The 21,036-nt window shown below is 34.9% G+C and overlaps 1 protein-coding gene across 6 annotated transcripts; it reads left to right on the top strand.

Annotated features, from left to right (window-relative positions):
* The first annotated feature begins 752 nt into the window (after nt 1-752).
* Nucleotides 753-19,349, top strand: LOC109169291. 6 transcript variants are annotated; one of them, XM_019318166.1, is made up of 6 exons: nt 13,851-13,918; nt 14,610-16,455; nt 17,136-17,171; nt 17,501-17,536; nt 17,866-17,901; nt 18,641-19,349. In XM_019318166.1, the coding sequence occupies exons 2-6, from the start codon at nt 14,622-14,624 to the stop codon at nt 19,057-19,059; spliced, it is 2,361 nt and encodes a 786-aa protein (XP_019173711.1). In that variant the 5' UTR covers nt 13,851-13,918; nt 14,610-14,621; the 3' UTR covers nt 19,060-19,349. The 6 variants fall into 6 exon arrangements, with proteins under 6 accessions (XP_019173714.1, XP_019173711.1, XP_019173710.1 ...); XM_019318165.1 differs by having other exon boundaries at nt 13,873-13,918; nt 14,605-16,455; XM_019318167.1 differs by lacking the exons at nt 13,851-13,918; nt 17,501-17,536 and having other exon boundaries at nt 14,421-16,455.
* Nucleotides 19,350-21,036: the final 1,687 nt, after the last annotated feature.

The raw sequence follows: 21,036 nt of genomic DNA, 5'->3' as shown, positions 1-21,036 counted from the left end.
TGTTCTAATCATTATTTATATATTGATCATGAGAGTGGCTTATAGACTAGGTTCCGACGTTCATCCCCTTGATCAATCCCTTGGTGCTTCATACCTTGAGTCCAGATTCTTTATTTAATATGTGTGTATTATTTTGTTTAGTTATCGTTGTTTTAAACTTGCTTGTTTAGATTCTTAAAGAACGACAAAACTGCGTACTGTGTGCTCCTTATGCTACATCACTAATAACCACTTATTCACATGTAAAAATTCGCAACGCTTATGTGTAAAACCACAATTAAAAAAAAAAATCAAAACAAAGTAAAATATACATACGTCGGAGATTGGCAACAAACGAAACACTCATTGGTCACTTTTTCGAAGTGAAAAAGAAAGTGATGAAACACTAAAAATCTCTTAATGCTGTTGGAACAAGACTTTAAAGTGACCTGTCAAACTAAGTTAACTCCATCTACGAGACAAGTGAAGTTCCTTTTAATCAACTAATAATACACAATACATCAATATTTGATAAAAGAATAGGAAATTTAATGATTCACTCGTGAAACTCATGCATGATGGGAAATAGAAGAGAATAAAGTAAAAGCATTATATTATTGTATTGTTTAAGGTAAGCCAAGTATTTTGGGATATTTTGTGTTTGAATTAAGGAATATTGTCAGCGACACTTTGCTTGAGTAGCATGTTATCTATATTCTCTTCTATGCTTATAAATAAATATTACTTTCCATGATATTTAATAACAAAAAACACGTACACAAGGATAAGCTAAGGAGTCTAAGGACAACCTACAAAAGCCAGCAGGTAAGTTTACTCACTTATTTAATTACTAGTTTTTTTTTTTTAAGTGTTTTACGCGAATTGGATAATGCTCAATAATTATTTATAAATAAGTATTTTAAAATATATTAATGTAATATTATATAAGAGATGTTCATACATAAGTAAATAAATGTTGAATTTATTTATTTAAATCGGTAATTTAAAGCATATAAATGTAAGTTAATATATGAAAGATTGATTATAATTGTCACTAAAATAAATCTTTGTAACTTTGTAATAACGCTAGTCTAAATACTTAGTCTAAAAGCATGCACCATTAAACAATTTTAGTGTACACTATTAATTATCTGTACAAGAATGCACCATTAAACATTTTCAAATGTTACACCGTTTTAATTACAAAAATGTCACTACAATTTTATTTTTTTGGGTCTATTTTCCTTAATTTTAGCTATTGATATTCTAGATCAGATGAGATTAATCCACAAATTCTCAAAGGACTATTAGTTCTTATTTGAATATGATCCATGTATTTTTTTTTTAAAACAAAATTTTATTTAGCAAAGGAATTAAAATGTCTTACAACTGATGGTCCAAAAGTGACCATAACACATACTCAGCCATTGAGATTGGGTCTATACTAATATAAAGAAACTAAAATAAAGGATGGACTCAAGCCTTAACAGGCTAGGCTAAAGAATGAAATAATAAAATAATGGACTCAATCCCAACTAATAGGCCAAATCAAAGGAATAATAAATGAAGAAAAATAAATAAATAATAGGGGTGCTGAAATGCAATCATTATTGTGTGGACCATGGTCCACACAAGTTGTATGGACCATATTTTATCTACTGTAAAATAATGTACATTCAGTATAAAAATAATGTACATTCAGTACAAAAATAATGTACATTATATTCAGGGGATGTACATTATTTTTGTTCTGAATGTACATTATATTGTATAATGTACATTCAGTACAAAAATAATGTACATTTAGTGTATTAAAATGTACTTTTTGTTATGGTCCACACAACATTGTGTGGACCATGGCCTACACAATAATTTGCCGCTGAAATGGAGGCGCAGAAAGTATTACCTTATTGTATAATTAAGATGACATTATATTACTAAGACTATGTGGTCTAATGATATTTAGGTTAGACTTTCATTTGGATGGTTGTGAGTTTGAGCCTTGTTATATTAATATATTTATAACTAATGAATTATATATATTATTCTTACATATAATAGATAATATAGAATAAAATGAAGTAAAATCACCCCACAAGCTAAGTAAAATATTTATTATTGAAGTTTTTGTAAGTTTAGAATAAATAACTTTGATTTATTAAAAAGTACATAATTATATATATAATCGATACCTGAACGTGCGTTTGAGGTTAAACTTGTCCAATGACCATAGCTTTAGGCAAATTATATTGTGGACCATGGCTCACAAAGTATCGTGGACCATAGTTCAAAACGGTAATGTTTTTTTTTTTAATTTAAAGAAACGACACATGTTATCTTATTTTATGTAATCAATTCAGTTTGTATCACATATTCAGTTTCATTTCATATACATTATAGTTTCATTTCAGCATAACTAAAGTTTCATTTTGTTTTGACATTATACATATAATAGTCTTATTAAAATGAAACATGTTATTGAATTTCATTTATACTCACTATAGTCTTACAATACCACTGAATTATACCCCATCTATCCCATTTTATCTGTCTTACTTACTATTCATTGGTCAAACCAACTATTTCTTTTTTGTTAATTTTAAATACACTGCATTTTAGTTTCATTTTATTATAAGTACGGGAGCTGCTAAAAAGTAACCGGTGGCGTTTCTTGGTTATGGCTAGGCTGGGGAGCGATAGATCGAGATGAGGCTTGCATTTACAAGGGACATATTGGAAAAATGGAACATCCAATTCTTCGTTATCGCTAGCCTCCTCTTCCAAATGATACTGCTTTTCCTTGCGCCGCTGAGAAAATGGGTAAACAACGGATTTATGTATCTGGTGATCTGGGGTGTGTATTTACTGGCAAGCTTCTTTTCCACCTTCGCCTTATCTCTCATCTACAACCACGCACAGGCACAAGAAGTGATGAATAAATTTGAGTTTATAAATTTCACAAGAAGAACTACCTATCCTTTGTGGGCGCCGTTTCTGCTTGTGCACCTGGGCGGGCCTCACACCATCACTGCACTGGCCATGGAGGACAACAATTTATGGCACCGCCATTTGCTCACCCAAGTTGTTCAGGTCCTCTCCGTGTTGATCGTCTTCTACAAATACCGAATCTTCCAAAGCGAATGGCTCCTCCCCACGGCCATCGTCTTCCTCGTCGGAATCGCCAAGTGCGTTGAGCGCATCTTCTCTCTCCACCTTGCGTCTTCCAATTTCGTCAGGAAGTCCATCCGCCTCCAAGATTCTCCTCCTCCTCCTGCTGCGGCTGCGGCGGCGGATGATAATATTAATAGTCTTGACGAGTACGAGATTATAAGGAGAGGTTACGAGTTCTACCAAACTTTCAAAGGCTTCATCATTGATCACACGTTTATCCACGACGAGTGTGGGACGATGAAGGAGTGGTTCAGCAAGCTAAGTGAAAAGGATGCGTTTAAAGTGATGGAAGCCGAGCTAAACTTCATGTATCAGGCCATGTTCACCAAGATGATTGCGGTCCAGTACTTGGAGAAAAACTTTTTCTGGTGCATATGGTGGTTTGGGTCTCATGCTTTACTTGTAACAGTGGCGGTCATCTTCTTCAACCAACCTAATAAACACCGTTATCTCGGGCATGTTGACATTGGTGTTACCTACTGCTTGCTGGGCGGTGCGATTCTGATCGAGGCGATAGCTCTCATTCATCTCATATTTGGCCACTGGACAATCTTTAAAATAATGAATTCTGGTTGTTATAAAAATAATAAGGTGGTGAAAAACACAATTCTCCCACTCATTAATTGTGGAATGAAACTTATTTCCCAGAAGAAGAGTTGGTCAGGGAAGGTTATACAGTACAGTTTGGTGAAGCACTCGTTAACTGGACAACGGTGGAAATGGGCAGAGCCCAAATTGGAACTCTTTTCACTCAAGGAACTTATTGATTCCCTTCTGCACACTCAAACCGCCGAGGTTGGAGACAGGTTAAAGAAGTTGGTTGTCGACAACATAAAAAGGAAGGCTGCAGACGACATAAACAACAACAACTCCCAGGATGTCATGGCCATAATACTCCCTCTCTTTAAGGACCATACTGACGATGATTATGCCACGTTTGTGTTAACCTTGCATGTTGCTACTGACATATGCTATTTCGCCACCGAGAAAAGAGAAGGTGATGATGAAGAAGAAGAAGAAGAAGAAGATGCAAAATTGTGCATACAAATCTCCCATTATTTGGCCTACTTTCTAGTGTTAGAGGGGAAAATCACGTCCGCACTGCCGGGAAGTATAGGAATGAGATTCAGAGATGTTTGTTGGAAACAAGTCCGCCATACCTTTGACCATCTCTACTCTACCTTCAATGCAGCAGCTACCCGTACAGGTACGTACCCACGCACCTATACTAGCTACCCTAATTACTTTTTGTAATTATATTATATACTCCGTATTAGTTTTGTTAGGATCAAGTGTAGTTTCTAGATACTGGTTTGTTTAATTTTAAGCCCTTTATTACCGACCTCCGCCTAACAAGTTTTATCCTCTTGATCTTATTAATTAATTACATGCATACAGGTCGTATATGGTGTTGGAAGCGAACAAGTAGACAGAAAGCCTGCGAAGACCTGCTAAGTGACGAGTACTGTGAAGTGATGATAAGTACTAGGTACGAGAATTCAGTGTTGCCTAAGGCTGTTGAAGTTGCAAGGAAAATGAAGAGACGATGTAGTGCAGATCCAGAAGCTGGGAAACAGAAGGAGTTTTGGAAAGGTCTGAGTGAAGTGTGGGTAGGGTTGCTGGTGTATGCCTCCAGCCATTGTAGAGGAGATATTTACTACCTCAACAAAGGTGGACAGTTTTGTACATTTGTTCGCCTTTTGATGGCTCATTTTGGGCTACAAGATAGCCTCAAAGGCGAACGTTCATTTAACCTCCACAATCAGATTCATTCTTCTGGGTGACTCAATGGTTCAGCAGACATGGTCTTAGAATGTACATGAAGATCAGAGTGAGTGAATGTACATTGTACTGTATTGTACCCTTATTAAAGGGTTGTGTCATTTTTCATTTAAATTATATATTGTGTACTTTTTATACTATTGTATATTTATTTACCAAACATTTTTCTATAAATATCTAATGTTGTTGCTCTATATATCCGGCCATGATAAACAACAAACAACACAAATACGCAATAAAGGCGGCGGCGGCGGCGAAGATTCTAGGAAAACAACGTAGGAGGATGACAATAATTAATGGTGTTGACGAGTACGAGCTATAGATTGTAAGGAGGCCAGGGGTTACGAGTTCTACCAAACTTTCAAACGCTTCATCTATCATTGATCACACGTTTATCCACGACGAGTGTGGGACGGTGAAGGAGTGGTTCTGCAAGCTAAGTAGTGAAAATGATGCGTTTAAAGTGATGGAAATGGAACTCAACTTCATGGATCAGGCCATGTTCACCAAGATGATTGCGGTCCAGTACTGGGAGAATAACTACTACTTCTGCTGCATATGGTGGTTTGTGCGTCATGCTTTACTTGTAACCGTGGCGCTCATCTTCTTCTATCCTTCCAAACACCATCTTCAGCCTACAATAATACTACCACCAATACTGAATGTTTTTAATTAAAAAAAGACTTAAAAGTGGACTGCTACCTATAAATCTAGAACCAAAAATAGAATTAATTTAACTCAAAAATAAGCAAAAATACAATTTAAATAATAAATATAATATAATCATTGCAAAAGAAAAGAGATAAGGGAAATAAAGCTTCTCTATTGAAATGAATGATTGAATCTTGAAATTCAAGTGTAAATCATTCAATACAAGTTTCAAAGATGAATAAGTACCTAAATTTACACATAACCTAACTTAGAAAATATGAAATGAAGTAAAAGAAATCAACTAAGGTTCGTCTAGGGGTCAGAACCAAGTTGGAAATGCTTAAAATAAGCTTAAATATGAACAGAGCGTGGTAGGCACGACCGTGCCTAAATAGCCCCAAAAATGCATTGCACACTGCCTCGGATTGGCACGGCCATAAGCATGGACGTGCCCTCGGCCGTGCCTACCTGCAAGTAGAATTTGTATGCAACTGCCTTGAATTCTAGGCAAATTTTCACCATCAAAACCTTTGAATTATCCTTTATGATCTGCAAAGGGTTGTAGCCCTTCAAGTTATCTTTCCAATGGCACAAGAATCACGTGATTCAGACATTCCTAAGTTAAGATATGGTCCAAATACTAAGTCGTCGACATGCTGTGGGATAATTGCAACGCCTTGATATTTTGCTCAACTTTTGCCTTGGTTTGTCCAAATGACCAAGACCATTGAAAACATCATTGTTTGGCTCCCTTGTAAGTATTTTAGTCATCTCCTTAGCTTCTCCTTGGCTCCCCTTGACTTCAAATGCATCCAAAATTGTTCATTTCTACTTGAATTGGATGATGAATATAATTGTGCCTAATAATTGATCAAATGAATAAAATAATGATAAATTTTAACACCATTGTGACACTTCATAAGTAAAATAAGGCTAAATATGAGTTCAAGTTGTAAAAATTGCGCCTAGGCGCTAGGCGGTGGCCGACCGCCTAAAATTTCGGTAGAATCGCCTTTTTAGGCGGCTTAGGCGCTAACTAGGTCACGGTAGCCGCCTGACATTGAGGCTGTCGATTAGCTATTTTTTCGTATTTTTTATATGGTTATTTCACGCAAAGTGACGCTGTTTTTAGTGAAATAACACTAAATTGTTCAAATCGGTAGCAAACCCAAAAAATGTACTAAAAATTTCAAAATCAGGTATTCTAATATTGATGCTTTGTGAGTTGTGACTTTGTGTTGTATTTTGATTCTATAAATCTTTATACAATTTACAATTTTAAAATTTTTAGGTTAATATTTAATATTTTAGTACTAACTATTAAAGTATTAAATAGTTTATAATTATCAAGTTTTAAATAATTTTTTTAAAAAATTTTTTAATTAAAAAAAAAAAAAAAAACGCCTAACTGATGATTAATCGGTATTCTCGGATGCCCGAAGAATATTTAGCCATTTTTAGAATCTTGTATGAATTAGATATATGTGGTATAGTACGAATAATTATGCACTTATCATTCCGTAACCGTCACTGCTACATGGAACATGGTGTGCTTGTAATCTCTCATACAGATGTGATTTGTGAGTAATAAAGTAAGAAAACAAAGGGCTCCATGGGGGACAGAAAGAGAAAGCAATGAATCTGATGAGATATTAAATAAGATTGAGAATAAAGTGTATATGTGGAAAGCAATTAAATAGTCTTTGGGAAGATGATAATAATAAAGAAAGATATATAAGAGTGAATAATACAAAATGTGTGGGGAAAAGGGTCTTGGGAAGATAATAAAGAAAGAGATAAGAGTGACTAAAAAGTAGGTGGAGACAATTAGTCTTGGAAGATAATAAAAAATGAGAGAGAATAAAAATGTTAATATGGGGAAATAGTAATATTATATATTATTATTATTATTATTGTTATTATTATTATGGCTCGCGAGCGGCTCGTCGAGCCACAGGCATAGGATATGTGAGCTCGGCTCGAGCTCGATAAGTTAACGTGCTGCTTGAGTTCGGGTCGAGCTCGATTTTGACTGAGCCGCTCGTGAGCAACTCGGCTCATTTACACCCCTACCTTAGCTTCAAAGGGTTTAAACTAGATTATTTTTGTTAACATTATTGGGGTCGTTTAGCTAAAATTTAATATGGATCCATATGCATGTATTAAATATGCACAAACCAATATGCAATAACTTTTTGCGTTGCAAGTTGTTCTACTTTATGCCGATATTGATAGGTAAAAAAAAGTATTTAGATGCAAAGTAGACTACAAATTTATAATGTGTCATGTTATAAATTAATTAAGTTCCTTTTAAATTAATGTAACTAATAATACTACCATACATAAATAAGTCTTTTGAAAGAATAGAAAAATTTAATGATGATCTACTCATGAAATTCATGCATGGTGGGGAATAGATTAGAAGAGAATAAAGTTTGATAAAAGAATATGAAATTAAATGATCCACTCGTCAAATTCATGTATGGTGGGGAATAGAAGAGAATACAGTATATATTATTTAAGGTAAGCTAAGAATTTTTGAATAATATTTTGTGTTTGAATTAAGGAATACTGTCAGCGACAGTTAGCTTGCAGTAGCTTGCTGTCAATATTCTCTTTTATGCTTATAAATAAAAATTTTCCAAAAAAATGCTTATAAATAAAAATTACTATCCATGACAACTAATAACAAAAACACGTCAAAGGATGAGCTAATTAAGGGCAACCCACAAAAGCCACGTTTGCCAGCAGGTAAGTTTACTCACTCATTTAATTATTAGCAGCAATATAGTATAATAATATATAGTATATGTACTTTTGATGCCAGCTAGTTAGTCTTCGTTGAGTTAGGATAACATTAACAAATACGAGGTGGAATATAATTCATTGAAATGACCTAAAGAGGATGGATGTGGATCTGATGTGTGTTATGTGTGGAATTATGCAAGAGGATACTATGCACTCATTAGTATCGTGTGGTTATATAAATTCCATATGGACTCAATCTAATCTTTTACGTACTCTCCAATATTGTGACAAATATTTTCTATGAGTGGTTTAGTGCAATCTTGAATGTTCTAGACTTCTAGACACTAATGGAATTATATATGCAGCTGCAATTCTATATCATATTTGAAGAGCTCGGAATGGAGCGGTTTGGGACGCATGTCTACCACTACCCAGGAAGCTGGTTGCCGTGGTGGCCACCACCATCCATGCTTGGCGACGTGTACACTGCACAGTTGCCGATCGGAATGCTGCCGACAACACTGCTACTGCCGCCACTGCCGGACTGGCACTACCTCCACTGCCGGTGGCTGCTGCTACGGTGGACACTACCGGCATACAGCCAAGGAAGTGTCACATAGATGCCGAGTATTATCACGCCATGAACTCAGCCAAGGTAAGTGCAGTATTACTCGACGCCGACGGAGGATACATCACGACGTACAGTGCCTCTTTACCGAGTTGTTTCTCCCCACTCATGGCCGAGGCGTTCGCGTGCAAAGAAGCGTTATCATGGTTACGAGCGCGTGGTGAACATGACATCTAGCTTTACACGGATTGTCATACATTGTCGTGCTATCTATTCTCACCAGGGGCCTGATGTGTAGCAAAAATGAGTGATGGTGAGTGTACGGGTGTGTTATATCGTCCTCAGGGGATAGGGGGATATGGCACGCAATATGCAATCACAATAAACTAGGCACTAGCATAAGGAAATCAACAAGAAGCTAAGCAAACTACAAGTTTAAGGAAATGATAAGACTAACACATATACACAAAGATAAACACAAAAATAAAGAGATAGGACTCAAGCTAGGGAGCATTATCATTTAGATGCTTTAACAACCTAAAGGATTAGGGAGAACAAGTAACCAAGGAATCAAGCGGGAATGCACGTAGGTATCCTAGTCTACGAACCAATCTCGTGATTAATAAACAAGGATTAGAACAAGGAATTGCCCCACTTTCGTGGTGAATCAATTCCAAGTTCATCAAGCACACAAAGCATCTAAAACCCCCAATTTCCCCTATTTTCGTAGGAAGAAATCGGGTCTATGTAAGGGGTGGCTTGGATTCATCACCCAACTCTCGTTGAGGCAAAGAATCCTCCAAAAACAAGCTAATGAATGTGTACATCAAACATTAACAAGATATAAACACAACACCTTCATAAACACATGAACCCTAAGTAGTGTTCTTCCCCTTTTTTACAATAATCACAAATCAAGCATCAAGATAGATAATACAACCCTAACTCAAGTCCATAAACTACCTACTCATGATTAAATAGCATAAAGAATACAAGAACACAAGTAATAAACATAAATCTTGCAAAGTAAAGAGATAAAAGGAAGAAGAACTTATGTATTGAAAATGGAAGAACAATCTTGAAATGTTGAAATCCAATCTCCAAATCCAAGATTACAAGCTTCAAAAGTGTTAAGAAACATAAATCTAAGTCTAATCTAACCTAAAAATATGAAAGGAAGTGAAAGGAAATGTCTAGGGTTGGAACAAGGTCCAAAACCAAGTAGAAATGAGAGAAAACGGGGTTTAAAAAAGGCAGAGCAGGTTGGGATGGCCTCAGGGATGGGCGTACGCCAGGGGGTACGATTTTTGGTGCATTTCCAGTGAAAACTGGATCAGGGAGAAGAGATGCGTACTGGCATGCGTATGGGCGTACGGCAGGGCGTACGATGCTTCTGGAAACAGAATTCTGTGCACTTGTTTTGACTTCTAGGCTATTTTCCTCCACTAAACCTATTTTATTTTCACTTATGGTCTTCAACAAAGTTGTAGACCTTTAAGTTGGCTTTCCAATGGTGCAAGAATCACTTCATTTGGACATTTCTAGACTGAGATATGGTCCTAAAACAGAACAGTGGCCAAATCATGCGAGAATTTCAGCTTGTTCCACTTTTGCCTTGGTTTAATTTGTCCATATGATCAACACCATTGAAAACATCAATCTTTGGCTCATTTGGAAGTGTTGCATCCATCTCCTTAGCTTCATCTTGGCTCCCCTTGACTCCAAATGCATCCAATATGATCTAAAATCCTTCATTTCTACTCAAAGATAATGAATTGTGCATAATGGATCAAATAAGCAAAATAAAGATCATTTTGAACAACATTGTGACACTTCATAAGCAAAACAAGGCTAAATATGGGGTAGACATGGGGTTTAAATATGAACAATTATGCACTTATCAGGGCCCCACGCCAGATCGTATATTGGTTATGCTATTGATGGCTGCAAAGCTTGCATGTCTATATTTAATTTCTACTCTGTTAATTTTATTCTTAAATCACATTATTTATTAGCTCATACTTTAGCATCTACAACTTTAGAACATTCTACGACTATGTATTGGCCTGCGACTTTGTCCCTCATGACTTTATTTCAGTTTATCTCTAAATATAATCACATTGGTTGCTTTCAAAAAAAAGTATTAAATAGTTTATAATTATCAAGTCTTAAATAATTTTTTTAAAAATATTTTAAATTTAAAAAAAAAAAAAAAACACATGCCTAGGTGCTTATTTAATCGGCGCCTTCAGACAGTAGAGGAATGTCTAGAGATTTTTACAACCTTGTATGAGTTAGCTATGGTGTATAAGTATGAATAATTATCCACTTTATCAATCCGTCACCGCTGCCGTCACTGCCACTTGCATCTTGGCGTGCTTGTAAGCTCACATATAGATGTGATTTGTGAGTAATAAAGTAAGAAACAAAGGGCTCCATGGGGGAGAGAAAGAGAAAGCAATGAATCTGATGAGATAATAGACAAGACTGAGAAAAGCAAATGGTCTTTTGGAAGATGATTATAATAAAGAAAGATAAGATTGAATACAAAATGTGTGGGGAAAAGGGTCTTGGGAAAATAATAAAGAAAGATAAGACTTGAGAGTGAATAAAAAAAATGAGTAGGGCTAAGACTTTGTGGTCTAATGATATTTGTGTTGGATTTTTATATGAAAAGGTGTGAGTTCGAGCTTTAATAGAGGTGTTATTGGCTCTTTATGTTTCAGTAGGTTGAGAAAGTAGTTATGAACCAACAAATAAGTGAGGAAAAACAATTGGTTTTGGAAGATTAATAAAAAAAATGAGAGAATAAAAATATTAATATAGGGAGTAGTAATTTTTTTTTTTTAAATACGCATAACATATAAACTATTTATAATATTATAATTCTAATTTCAAGCTAATGCTAGTAGTTATTTTGATTTGAACCTCCAGCTCACGGTTTAAGATTATTTTTTTTTTCGGTTCACGATTTTAATAAACGGAAACTTAAATATTGGGTTCTGGTTTTGAATCATAATCAAAAAATTTCGATTTGATTGCTATAGTGCCCGGTTCAGTTTGAACCGGACCGTGGTCATCCCTATGTATAAGTAATAATTTGTTGAAGAAGAAAAATAAATAAAATATTTATTTTAAGGATAGAAATGTCCATTTAATATATTAGGAGAAAAATTGCCATTTTTATAATAATTGAGAGGTCAAATGTGAATGCATGAATAACTCTGGAGAAAATGTGCTATAAGCATATAATTCAGGGAAAAGTGCTATTTTCTCAAAATTGGGAAAAATGTCAAATTGGCCCCCTAAGTCGACCGAATAGTGCAATTGGGTCCCCTAACTAAAAAAAGCTTCATTCAGATCCCCTAAACCTGTAAAATTGTTCAATTAAGTCCAAGGTGACTTGTTTAACAAGTTAAATCTTCACATGGTTGACACGTGTCACTTTAAAATGTTTTTTTTTTAAATTTTTTTTAAAATAATTTATTTATTTATTAAAATATATATTATATATATATATAAATAAAATATAAAAAAAAACAAACAAACAAAAAAACAAAGTTTTTTTTTTTAAAAAAAAAACAAATCTTTTTTTAAAAAATACAAAGCTGTTTAGGTGGCTGTGTCTTTTTTATTTTATTTTATTTTATTTTATTTTATTTATATATAATATATGTTTTAATAAATAAATAAATCATTTAAAAACAAAAAAAAAAAAACAAAAAAAAAATATTTTAAAATGACACGTGTTAACAATGTGAAGATTTAACCGGTTAAACAAGTCACCTTGGACTTAATTGAACAATTTTACAAGTTTAGAGGATTTGAATAGAGTTTTTTTTTAGTTAAGGGACCCAATTGTACTATCTGATCGGAGGACAATTTAATACTTTTCCCCTCAAAATTTAATGATCCACGTACTGGTGATCAAGACTCGCGCATGGTGGGGGAGTAGAAGAGAATAAAGATTGATAAAAAAAAAATATTAAATTTAATGATCCATCCACTCGTGAAACTCATGTATCGTGGAGAATAGAAGAGAATAAAGTATAGGCATTGTATTATTTAAGATAAAGCTTAGAATTTTAGAAGGGTCACATTTGTGTGTAATCGTCTCATGAGTTTTAATAATCTATGAAATAGATCGGGTCAACATAATTTGAATCGTAAATTTGGGTGTGAGATGTGCATTTTTATTCATATAATAAAAAATAAGTTAATACCTAAAATTGTCCTCGACTATAGTGGTTTTTTTCAATTTCGTCCTAAATGACTTTGGTGACTTAATATTGTCCCAGACTTCTGTGTTTTTACTCAATTTAGTCCCAAACTTTTGTGTTTTTGCTCAATTTAGTCTCACATTTGTTATCTCGTCCATTTGTTGTTAAATAAATAGACAATTCAGTCATTTTAATATTGACATCTCTTTACTCATAGACATGTGAAGTGCGAAATCCATTTTTTTTACGAATTACTCCCAAAATCACTCTTAAACCTACGAATATAAAATTTGAATCGTAGGTCTGGGAGTAATTCTGGGTGTAATTCGTGCAAAAAAGAAAGATTTCTCACTTCGCATGTTGAAAGTAAAGAGAGGTCAATATTGATATTATTGAATTGTCCCTTTATTTAACACTAATTTGACGGAATAACAAATGGAGGACTAAATTGAGCGAAACACAAAAGTCTGGGACAATATTAGGTCACCAAAATCATTTAGGACGAAATTGAGAAAAATCACTATAGTCGATGACAATTTTGGATATTAACTCAATAAAAAATCTAACACATCTCACGAATAACTCACACAAGTTTTTGCCATTTTAGAATAATATTTTGTGTTTGAATTAAGGAATACTTTGAGCGACAGTGAGCTTTGAGTAATGATTAGCTTGCTGTCTATATTCTCTTTTATATGCTTATAAATGGAAATTATTATCCACAATGACTAACAACAAAAACACGTACAGAAGGATAAGCTAATTAAGGGCAACCCACAAAAGCCAGATTAGCCAGCAGGTGAGTTTACTCAACACATTTAATTATTAGCAGCAATATATATAGTATAGTTCTATAATCTATATACTAAAGTAAAGATCATATACATGCATGCACTATATGTACTTTTGATGCCTGCTAATTAGTCTTGGTTGAGTAAGGATTAGGGTTATTAGCGAACAAAGTTTTTGGTAAACTGTATTATTCGTGTCTGTGTTCGGTAAGCGTTCATTTATTAAGGTAAACGAACATAAATGAACAAATTTTTGAGGCCGATTCATAAACGAACAGAGTTTGAACAGTTTTAAGTTCGTTTGTGTTCGTTTAATAATGTTCATTAACAAGCTCATTTAGTGTTGGTTTAATAATGATCAGAAACACACACATATATATGTATAATTGTATTAATTAGTTTTGTAATTGTGTTGTTTGTTTGGTTATTGTTAATGAAGTTAGATTATTTATTGTTCACCAATAATGAATTGTAGTAGTGATGAACACGTACAAGTGTTTGGTTATTAAGTGTTCACGAACATATGTTGGTGAACTTGCTTGTTAACAAACGAACACGAACAGGATTTTTAAAAACTTGGCCTTGCTTAACAAACGAACACTAACACTCTAAAACTTTTAAGAAACCAACATGAACAATCTGAGTTTGTTAGTTGTTTACTTATAAAATTGATTGAATTGTGAGATGAGATGAGATCAGATCAGATCGAGCATGAAGAAGTATGCCTGTATACTGTACATATTGGAAAAATGGAACATGCAATGCTACGTTATGGCTAGCCTCCTCTTCCAAATGACACTGGTTTTCCTTACGCCGATGAGAAGATGGTCAAACAACGCATTCCTGTATCTGGTGATCTGGGGTGTGTATTTACTGGCAAGCTTCTTTTCCACCTTCGCCTTATCTCTCATCTACAACAGCGCACCAAAAGAGGAAAGTGTATATGAGTGCGCACCAAAAGTGGGAGAATATAATAAGATCTTCCCTTTCTGGGCGCCGTTTCTGCTTGTGCATCTGGGCGGGCCTCACACCATCACTGCACTGGCCATGGAGGACAACAATTTATGGCACCGCCATTTGCTCACCCAAATGGTTCAGATCTGCTCAGTGTTGGTGGTGTTGTACCAATACAAAATCTTCCAAAGCGAATGGCTGCTCCCCACGGGCATCGTCTTCTTGGTCGGAATCGTCAAGTGCGTTGAGCGTATCCTCTCTCTCCAGCTTGCGTCTTCCCGTTTCGTCAGGAAGTCCATCGGCAAGAGCCTAGATTCTGTTGCCTCTAAGGAGCTTATTAGGGCGGAGGGGAAGGATATGACGGACAACATTATGAATCAGTACGAGATTGTAAGGAAGGCTTACGAGTGCCACCAAATTTTCAAAGGCTTCATCATTGATCACTCGTTTCTCCACGACGAGTGTGGGAAGGAGAAGGACTGGTTCAAGAATCTAAATGTAGAGGATGCGTTTAAAGTGATGGAAATGGAGCTCAGCTTCATGTATGATGCCATGTTCACCAAGATGATTGCGGTCCAGCAGTGGAAGGGTATAGCTAGCTACTTCTGGTGCATATGGCGGTTTGTATGTAATGCTTTACTTGTAACCGTGGCCCTCATCTTCTTCTTCCATTCCAAACTCCATATGAAGCCTGGTGACATTGGTGTTACCTACTGCTTGGTGGGCGGTGCGGTTCTGCTGGACCAGATGGCTCTCATTCATCTCATATTTAGCCACTGGGCAATGGTTAAAATAGAAATGGAAACTGTGGATACACCAGTGGCCAGGAAGCTGAAACAAAAAAAAACTGTGGATACACCAGTGGCCAGGAAGCTGAAACAAAAAAAAACTGTGGATACACCAGTGGCCAGGAAGCTGAAACAAAAAATTATCTCACTCATTTATTATGGACACAAACTTATTACGGTAGTGAATAGTAAGAGTTGGTCAGGGGAGATTATACAGTACAGTTTGTTGAAGCACTCGTTAGCAGGACGACGGTTGAAATGTGCAGATGATTTCCTGGAACACTTTTTACTCAAGGGAGTTATTGATTCCTGTCTGCACACTCAAACCGCCAAGGTTGAAGAAAAGTTAAAGAATTTGGTTTTCGAGGACATCAAAAGAAGAGAAAAGGCTAAAGAAGCAGCTGCAGAACCAGAAAAAGAAACTTATCATCGTCAGGAGGTCATGGACAAAATAAAAAAAATCCACCTCGCTCCGAAGGTCGTCGACAGTTCTTCCGACGATGTCGTCGTCTCCGTCGACGACGACATCGAGAATTATGCCAACTTTGTGTTAACCTTGCATGTTGCTACTGAGATATGCTACTTCACCGCCGACAAAACAAAAGGTGGTGATGATGAAGCAGGCGCAAAATTATTGTGCATACAAATCTCCCAATATTTGGCGTACCTTCTAGTGCTGGAGGAGAAAATCACGTCGGCAGTGCCGGGAAGTATAGGAATGAGATTCAAAGATATTTGTAAGGACCAAATCAAGAACACCTTTGACCACCTCTGCGATACTTTCAAATCCTTCAATGCACCAGGTACATACGTACCCCCCTACCCATACCCTAGCTAGCTAAGCTATATATATATATATTGCCTCTTTAACTAATTTTTTTTTTTGTATATATTTATATGGCAAATTATATATTGTGTTGTGTGAACCATAATAAAAAATACATTTTTAATATACTAAATGTACATTATTTGTGTACTGAATATATATTATACAAAATATAATAATATATTTTTAGTACTCAAATAATAGTGTACATTCTTTGAATATATATAATATATATTTTTAATATAATAAAAGTATATTATTTTTGTACTGAATGTACATTATTTGATAGTATGGTCCACAGGTCCACACAATAATGATATATATATATATATATATATATATATATATACTAGTAAGTGTCATGTGCGATGCATAGACTATTATTAATTTAACAAATGAGCAAATTACACTTTTGGTCCTATGACTATAGGGGGTGTGTTAATTTTGCTCCATGACTTTTAAAACTAACAATTTAGTCCTTTAACTATGTTTTTTTTAGCAGATTTGGTCCTTCCGGCCAAATCATCCGTGGAAATTGGCCGGAAAAACTTAAACTTTAAAAAAAAATATTCATGAGGGCAAAATAGTCTTTTTACGTAAGCTGCTTCTTCTTCTTCGCATTCATGAGCTACGACTAACAGTTGCCTCTGCTTCCAGAGCTCCAAGAATCGAAGCCCCAGGTTCAGAAGCAAGGTATGATTTTTATCCTCAGTTTTTTCTTCACATCTGCGCATTTTGCTTAAATATATATAGAGATATAGAGATAGAGAAGAGTCTGGGTCTGATTTTTTGACCTGATCCATGTAAGATAGAGATATAATATATAATATATGTAATATTTTATAAATTAATGATATAGACATGTTATGTTGACTAATTTAATAATTATGTTCATGTTAATTTGATTTGTAATTAAAATTACATGAATTTATAAATTACAATTACAAAATAGTCTTTTTACGTAAGCTGCTTCTTCTTCTTCGCATTCATGAGCTACGACTAACAGTTGCCTCTGCTTCCAGAGCTCCAAGAATCGAAGCCCCAGGTTCAGAAGCAAGGTATGATTTTTATCCTCAGTTTTTTCTTCACATCTGCGCATTTTGCTTAAATATATATAGAGATATAGAGATAGAGAAGAGTCTGGGTCTGATTTTTTGACCTGATCCATGTAAGATAGAGATATAATATATAATATATGTAATATTTTATAAATTAATGATATAGACATGTTATGTTGACTAATTTAATAATTATGTTCATGTTAATTTGATTTGTAATTAAAATTACATGAATTTATAAATTACAATTACAAAATAGTCTTTTTACGTAAGCTGCTTCTTCTTCTTCGCATTCATGAGCTACGACTAACAGTTGCCTCTGCTTCCAGAGCTCCAAGAATCGAAGCCCCAGGTTCAGAAGCAAGGTATGATTTTTATCCTCAGTTTTTTCTTCACATCTGCGCATTTTGCTTAAATATATATAGAGATATAGAGATAGAGAAGAGTCTGGGTCTGATTTTTTGACCTGATCCATGTAAGATAGAGATATAATATATAATATATGTAATATTTTATAAATTAATGATATAGACATGTACTAAGTGGCTTGTAGTCCATTGGTATTTGGTTGGCCCCTTATGTGGGATGTCTTAGGTTCAATCCTTGGTGAAGGTGTAACATGTTATGTTGACTTATTTAATAATTATGTTCATGTTAATTTGATTTGTAATTAAAATTACATGAATTTATAAATTAATATGATCTGAATACAATAAATGCTTTCACACTTTGGAGGGAAAATTTTTCCCTAATCATTTTCATTTGCTTTATATTATAGAGATAGAATAATTTTATATACTAATACATATTATGAAAATTGAATTAAAAATAAACCGAATTAGACAAACAAAATAAGATGGAGAGAATACTAGTGAATTTTGTTAGGATGAAGTGTACATAAAAGAGACACTGGCGGGTGCGCATCACCTTGAACAAGTCCAGCATACCTTTGACCACCTCTACTATATATACCTTCCATCAATCAAGCAGGTTCAGGTTTTGGTGTTGTTGGACTTGACCCTTTAAACCCTTTAATTTATCATTGATCTTAATCCCCTCGATCTTATTAATTAATTACATGCATATATACATACATACATACAGGTATACTGTGTTGGAGGCAAATAAGTAGAAAGAAACCCTGCCAACGCCTGCTAAATGGGGATTACAGTAGCTGCAATGATAAGAAAGAATTGGAGAATAAATACAAGAAATCAGTGCTGCCTAAGGCTGTTGAAGTTGCAAGGGAAATAATGAATACAGATCCAGAAAATAATAATACTAAGCAGCAGCAGCCTCAGGAGTTTTGGAAAGGTCTGAGTGAAGTGTGGGCAGGGTTGCTGGTGTATGCCTCCAGCCATTGTAGAGAAGATGTTTACTACCTCAAAAAAGGTGGACAATTTTATACATTTGTTCGCCTTTTGATGGCTCATTATGGGCTACAAGAAATCCTCGAAGGCGAAAAACATTCATTTCCTGAACTCAGCTTCTTCCTGAATGCTAAAATTGGTAAACCAAATTAAAATGGTGTATCTGAAGTGGTTAGTATGTAATATAATGAATTAGTACGTAACAAGTCAAAATGTGATGAATTGAAGTGGTTAGTAGTGGGATTTGAAGTGCATTCATGTGTTAGGTTTATCGATTAATTTCATTTGTGTGCAGTGCATGTTTGTTAAAATTAGTGACATTGCATATTGGTCACTATAAATAGTAGATTTCATAGTTTTCATTTCATATATGTAAGATAATGCATGAGTGTATGAAAGAGTGTGTGTATTAAGAAGTTCAATTCAAAGGTTTAAGCTTTCAATTGTCTCCCTATTATATTATATTATATATTCATCCATCCCCTCTCTCTTCCAATTATATTAAGCTATAACGTATACATCAAGATATATATTACAGTACAATTATTAATATATATACATAATATATAAATAAATAAATAATAATGCTTATTATTATATTCTTCTATATCTTCTTTCTTTTGCTTTTTTACTTTTCTTTTGTTTCCCCACATCACTCCACTTTGTTCTCCACCTTGGCCCCCAGGCCACTTGGTCTTTCAGCTCTGCCCTCCATCTCCAAGTCAAAGAAGGAATGGAGAGTTTCTGAGTGATATGTGGGTGAAGTTGCTGTTGTATGCAGGCAGCCATTGCAGGGGAGATAGACGATGTTCATTATTTGAACAAAGGTGGGGAGTTTCTTACGTTTGTTCAGCTTATGATGGCCCATTATTCTGGGCTCAAACAACGCTTCAATGATGAAGCAGCAGCTGGTGGGAACCAAGTTGATGATGCTCAAATTAATCAAACTTTCTTGCAAATTTAATTTTGTCCTGTATTTATATGCATATATGCATGCTTATATTGAATCATGTATAATGGCATGTAAGGAAAATTTTTAATTTTAATTTGTTTAATTTGTGAATAATAATAGCATCTATCTACTAGTTGCTTATTGTTTTTTTTTTTTTTTTTTTTTTTTCTAAATGGATGGATGATCATCGATGTATTATTAGGTAGATACTTCAACCCCAAGTCTTTGATTTATGCCAAAAATTTGTAAGTACTTTTGATAAGTGCTTATTTGTCTATATTTTCCCTCCTTTCACTAAGCTATTTTGCATATAGATCATTTCAAATTTGATGAGATTAGGACTAAATTGTGTTATTTTGCAAGGAGTTTGCTTTGGAAAGCATGGGAAGCAAAAATGAGTAGTTTCATGCACTTTGGTGGTCATTGGAGTCAAAAGAAGCGTTTTGGATGGATTGGGAGTCCATGGGATCCAAGGAGAAGCTAAGAGGATGGAAAAAACACTTCCAAGAGCGCCTAAAAGTGGTGCTTTCAATGGTCTTGGTCATTTGGGGCAAACCAAAGCAAAAGAGAAGCAAGCGATCATGCAATTGCAATTCCCGACTTGCACATCGACATCATAGTCTTTGGACCATATCTCGAGCTAAAAATATCCAAATTACGTGATTCTTGTTCCATTGAAAAGAAGACTCAAAGGGCTACAACTCATATTCAGACATCAAGGCCTAAAAAGGAAGCCACAGTGGTCAAAGTCATCCTTGAAGTTGAAGTTCCAAACTTGCAGATTTCGCCCAAAACTGACCACTTTTTGGTAATTTGACCATATCTCGGCCTAGGAATGTCCAAATGAAGTGATTCTTGCGCCATTTGAAAGAAGACTCGAAGGGCTACAACTTTCATAAAGACATCGAAGTTCTGAAGGAAAAAGTGTCAAAACTAGCCTACAAACCGAAGTTCTGTTGCAGAGTACCACTCGACGCGTCGAGATTGGGCAGAAAGTCGCGATTTTCATACTGTAAATGTTCGACACGTCGAAACCCCCCGCCTCTCTGCTCCTTTTTAGCTGAGTTTTCACTCATTTCTACTCGGTTTTGAACCCCATTCGAACCCTAACTATTTTCTACTTTTTCATTTCATAATTTAGTGTTAGATTATGTGTAGATTTATGTTCTTTTTCATAT

The sequence above is a fragment of the Ipomoea nil genome, unplaced genomic scaffold (genome assembly GCF_001879475.1).
Source record: "Ipomoea nil cultivar Tokyo-kokei standard unplaced genomic scaffold, Asagao_1.1 scaffold3267, whole genome shotgun sequence".
NCBI lineage: Eukaryota > Viridiplantae > Streptophyta > Magnoliopsida > Solanales > Convolvulaceae > Ipomoea > Ipomoea nil.
The sequence above is the reverse complement of the archived record's forward strand: the minus strand, read 5'-3'. Positions and strand labels throughout refer to the sequence as shown.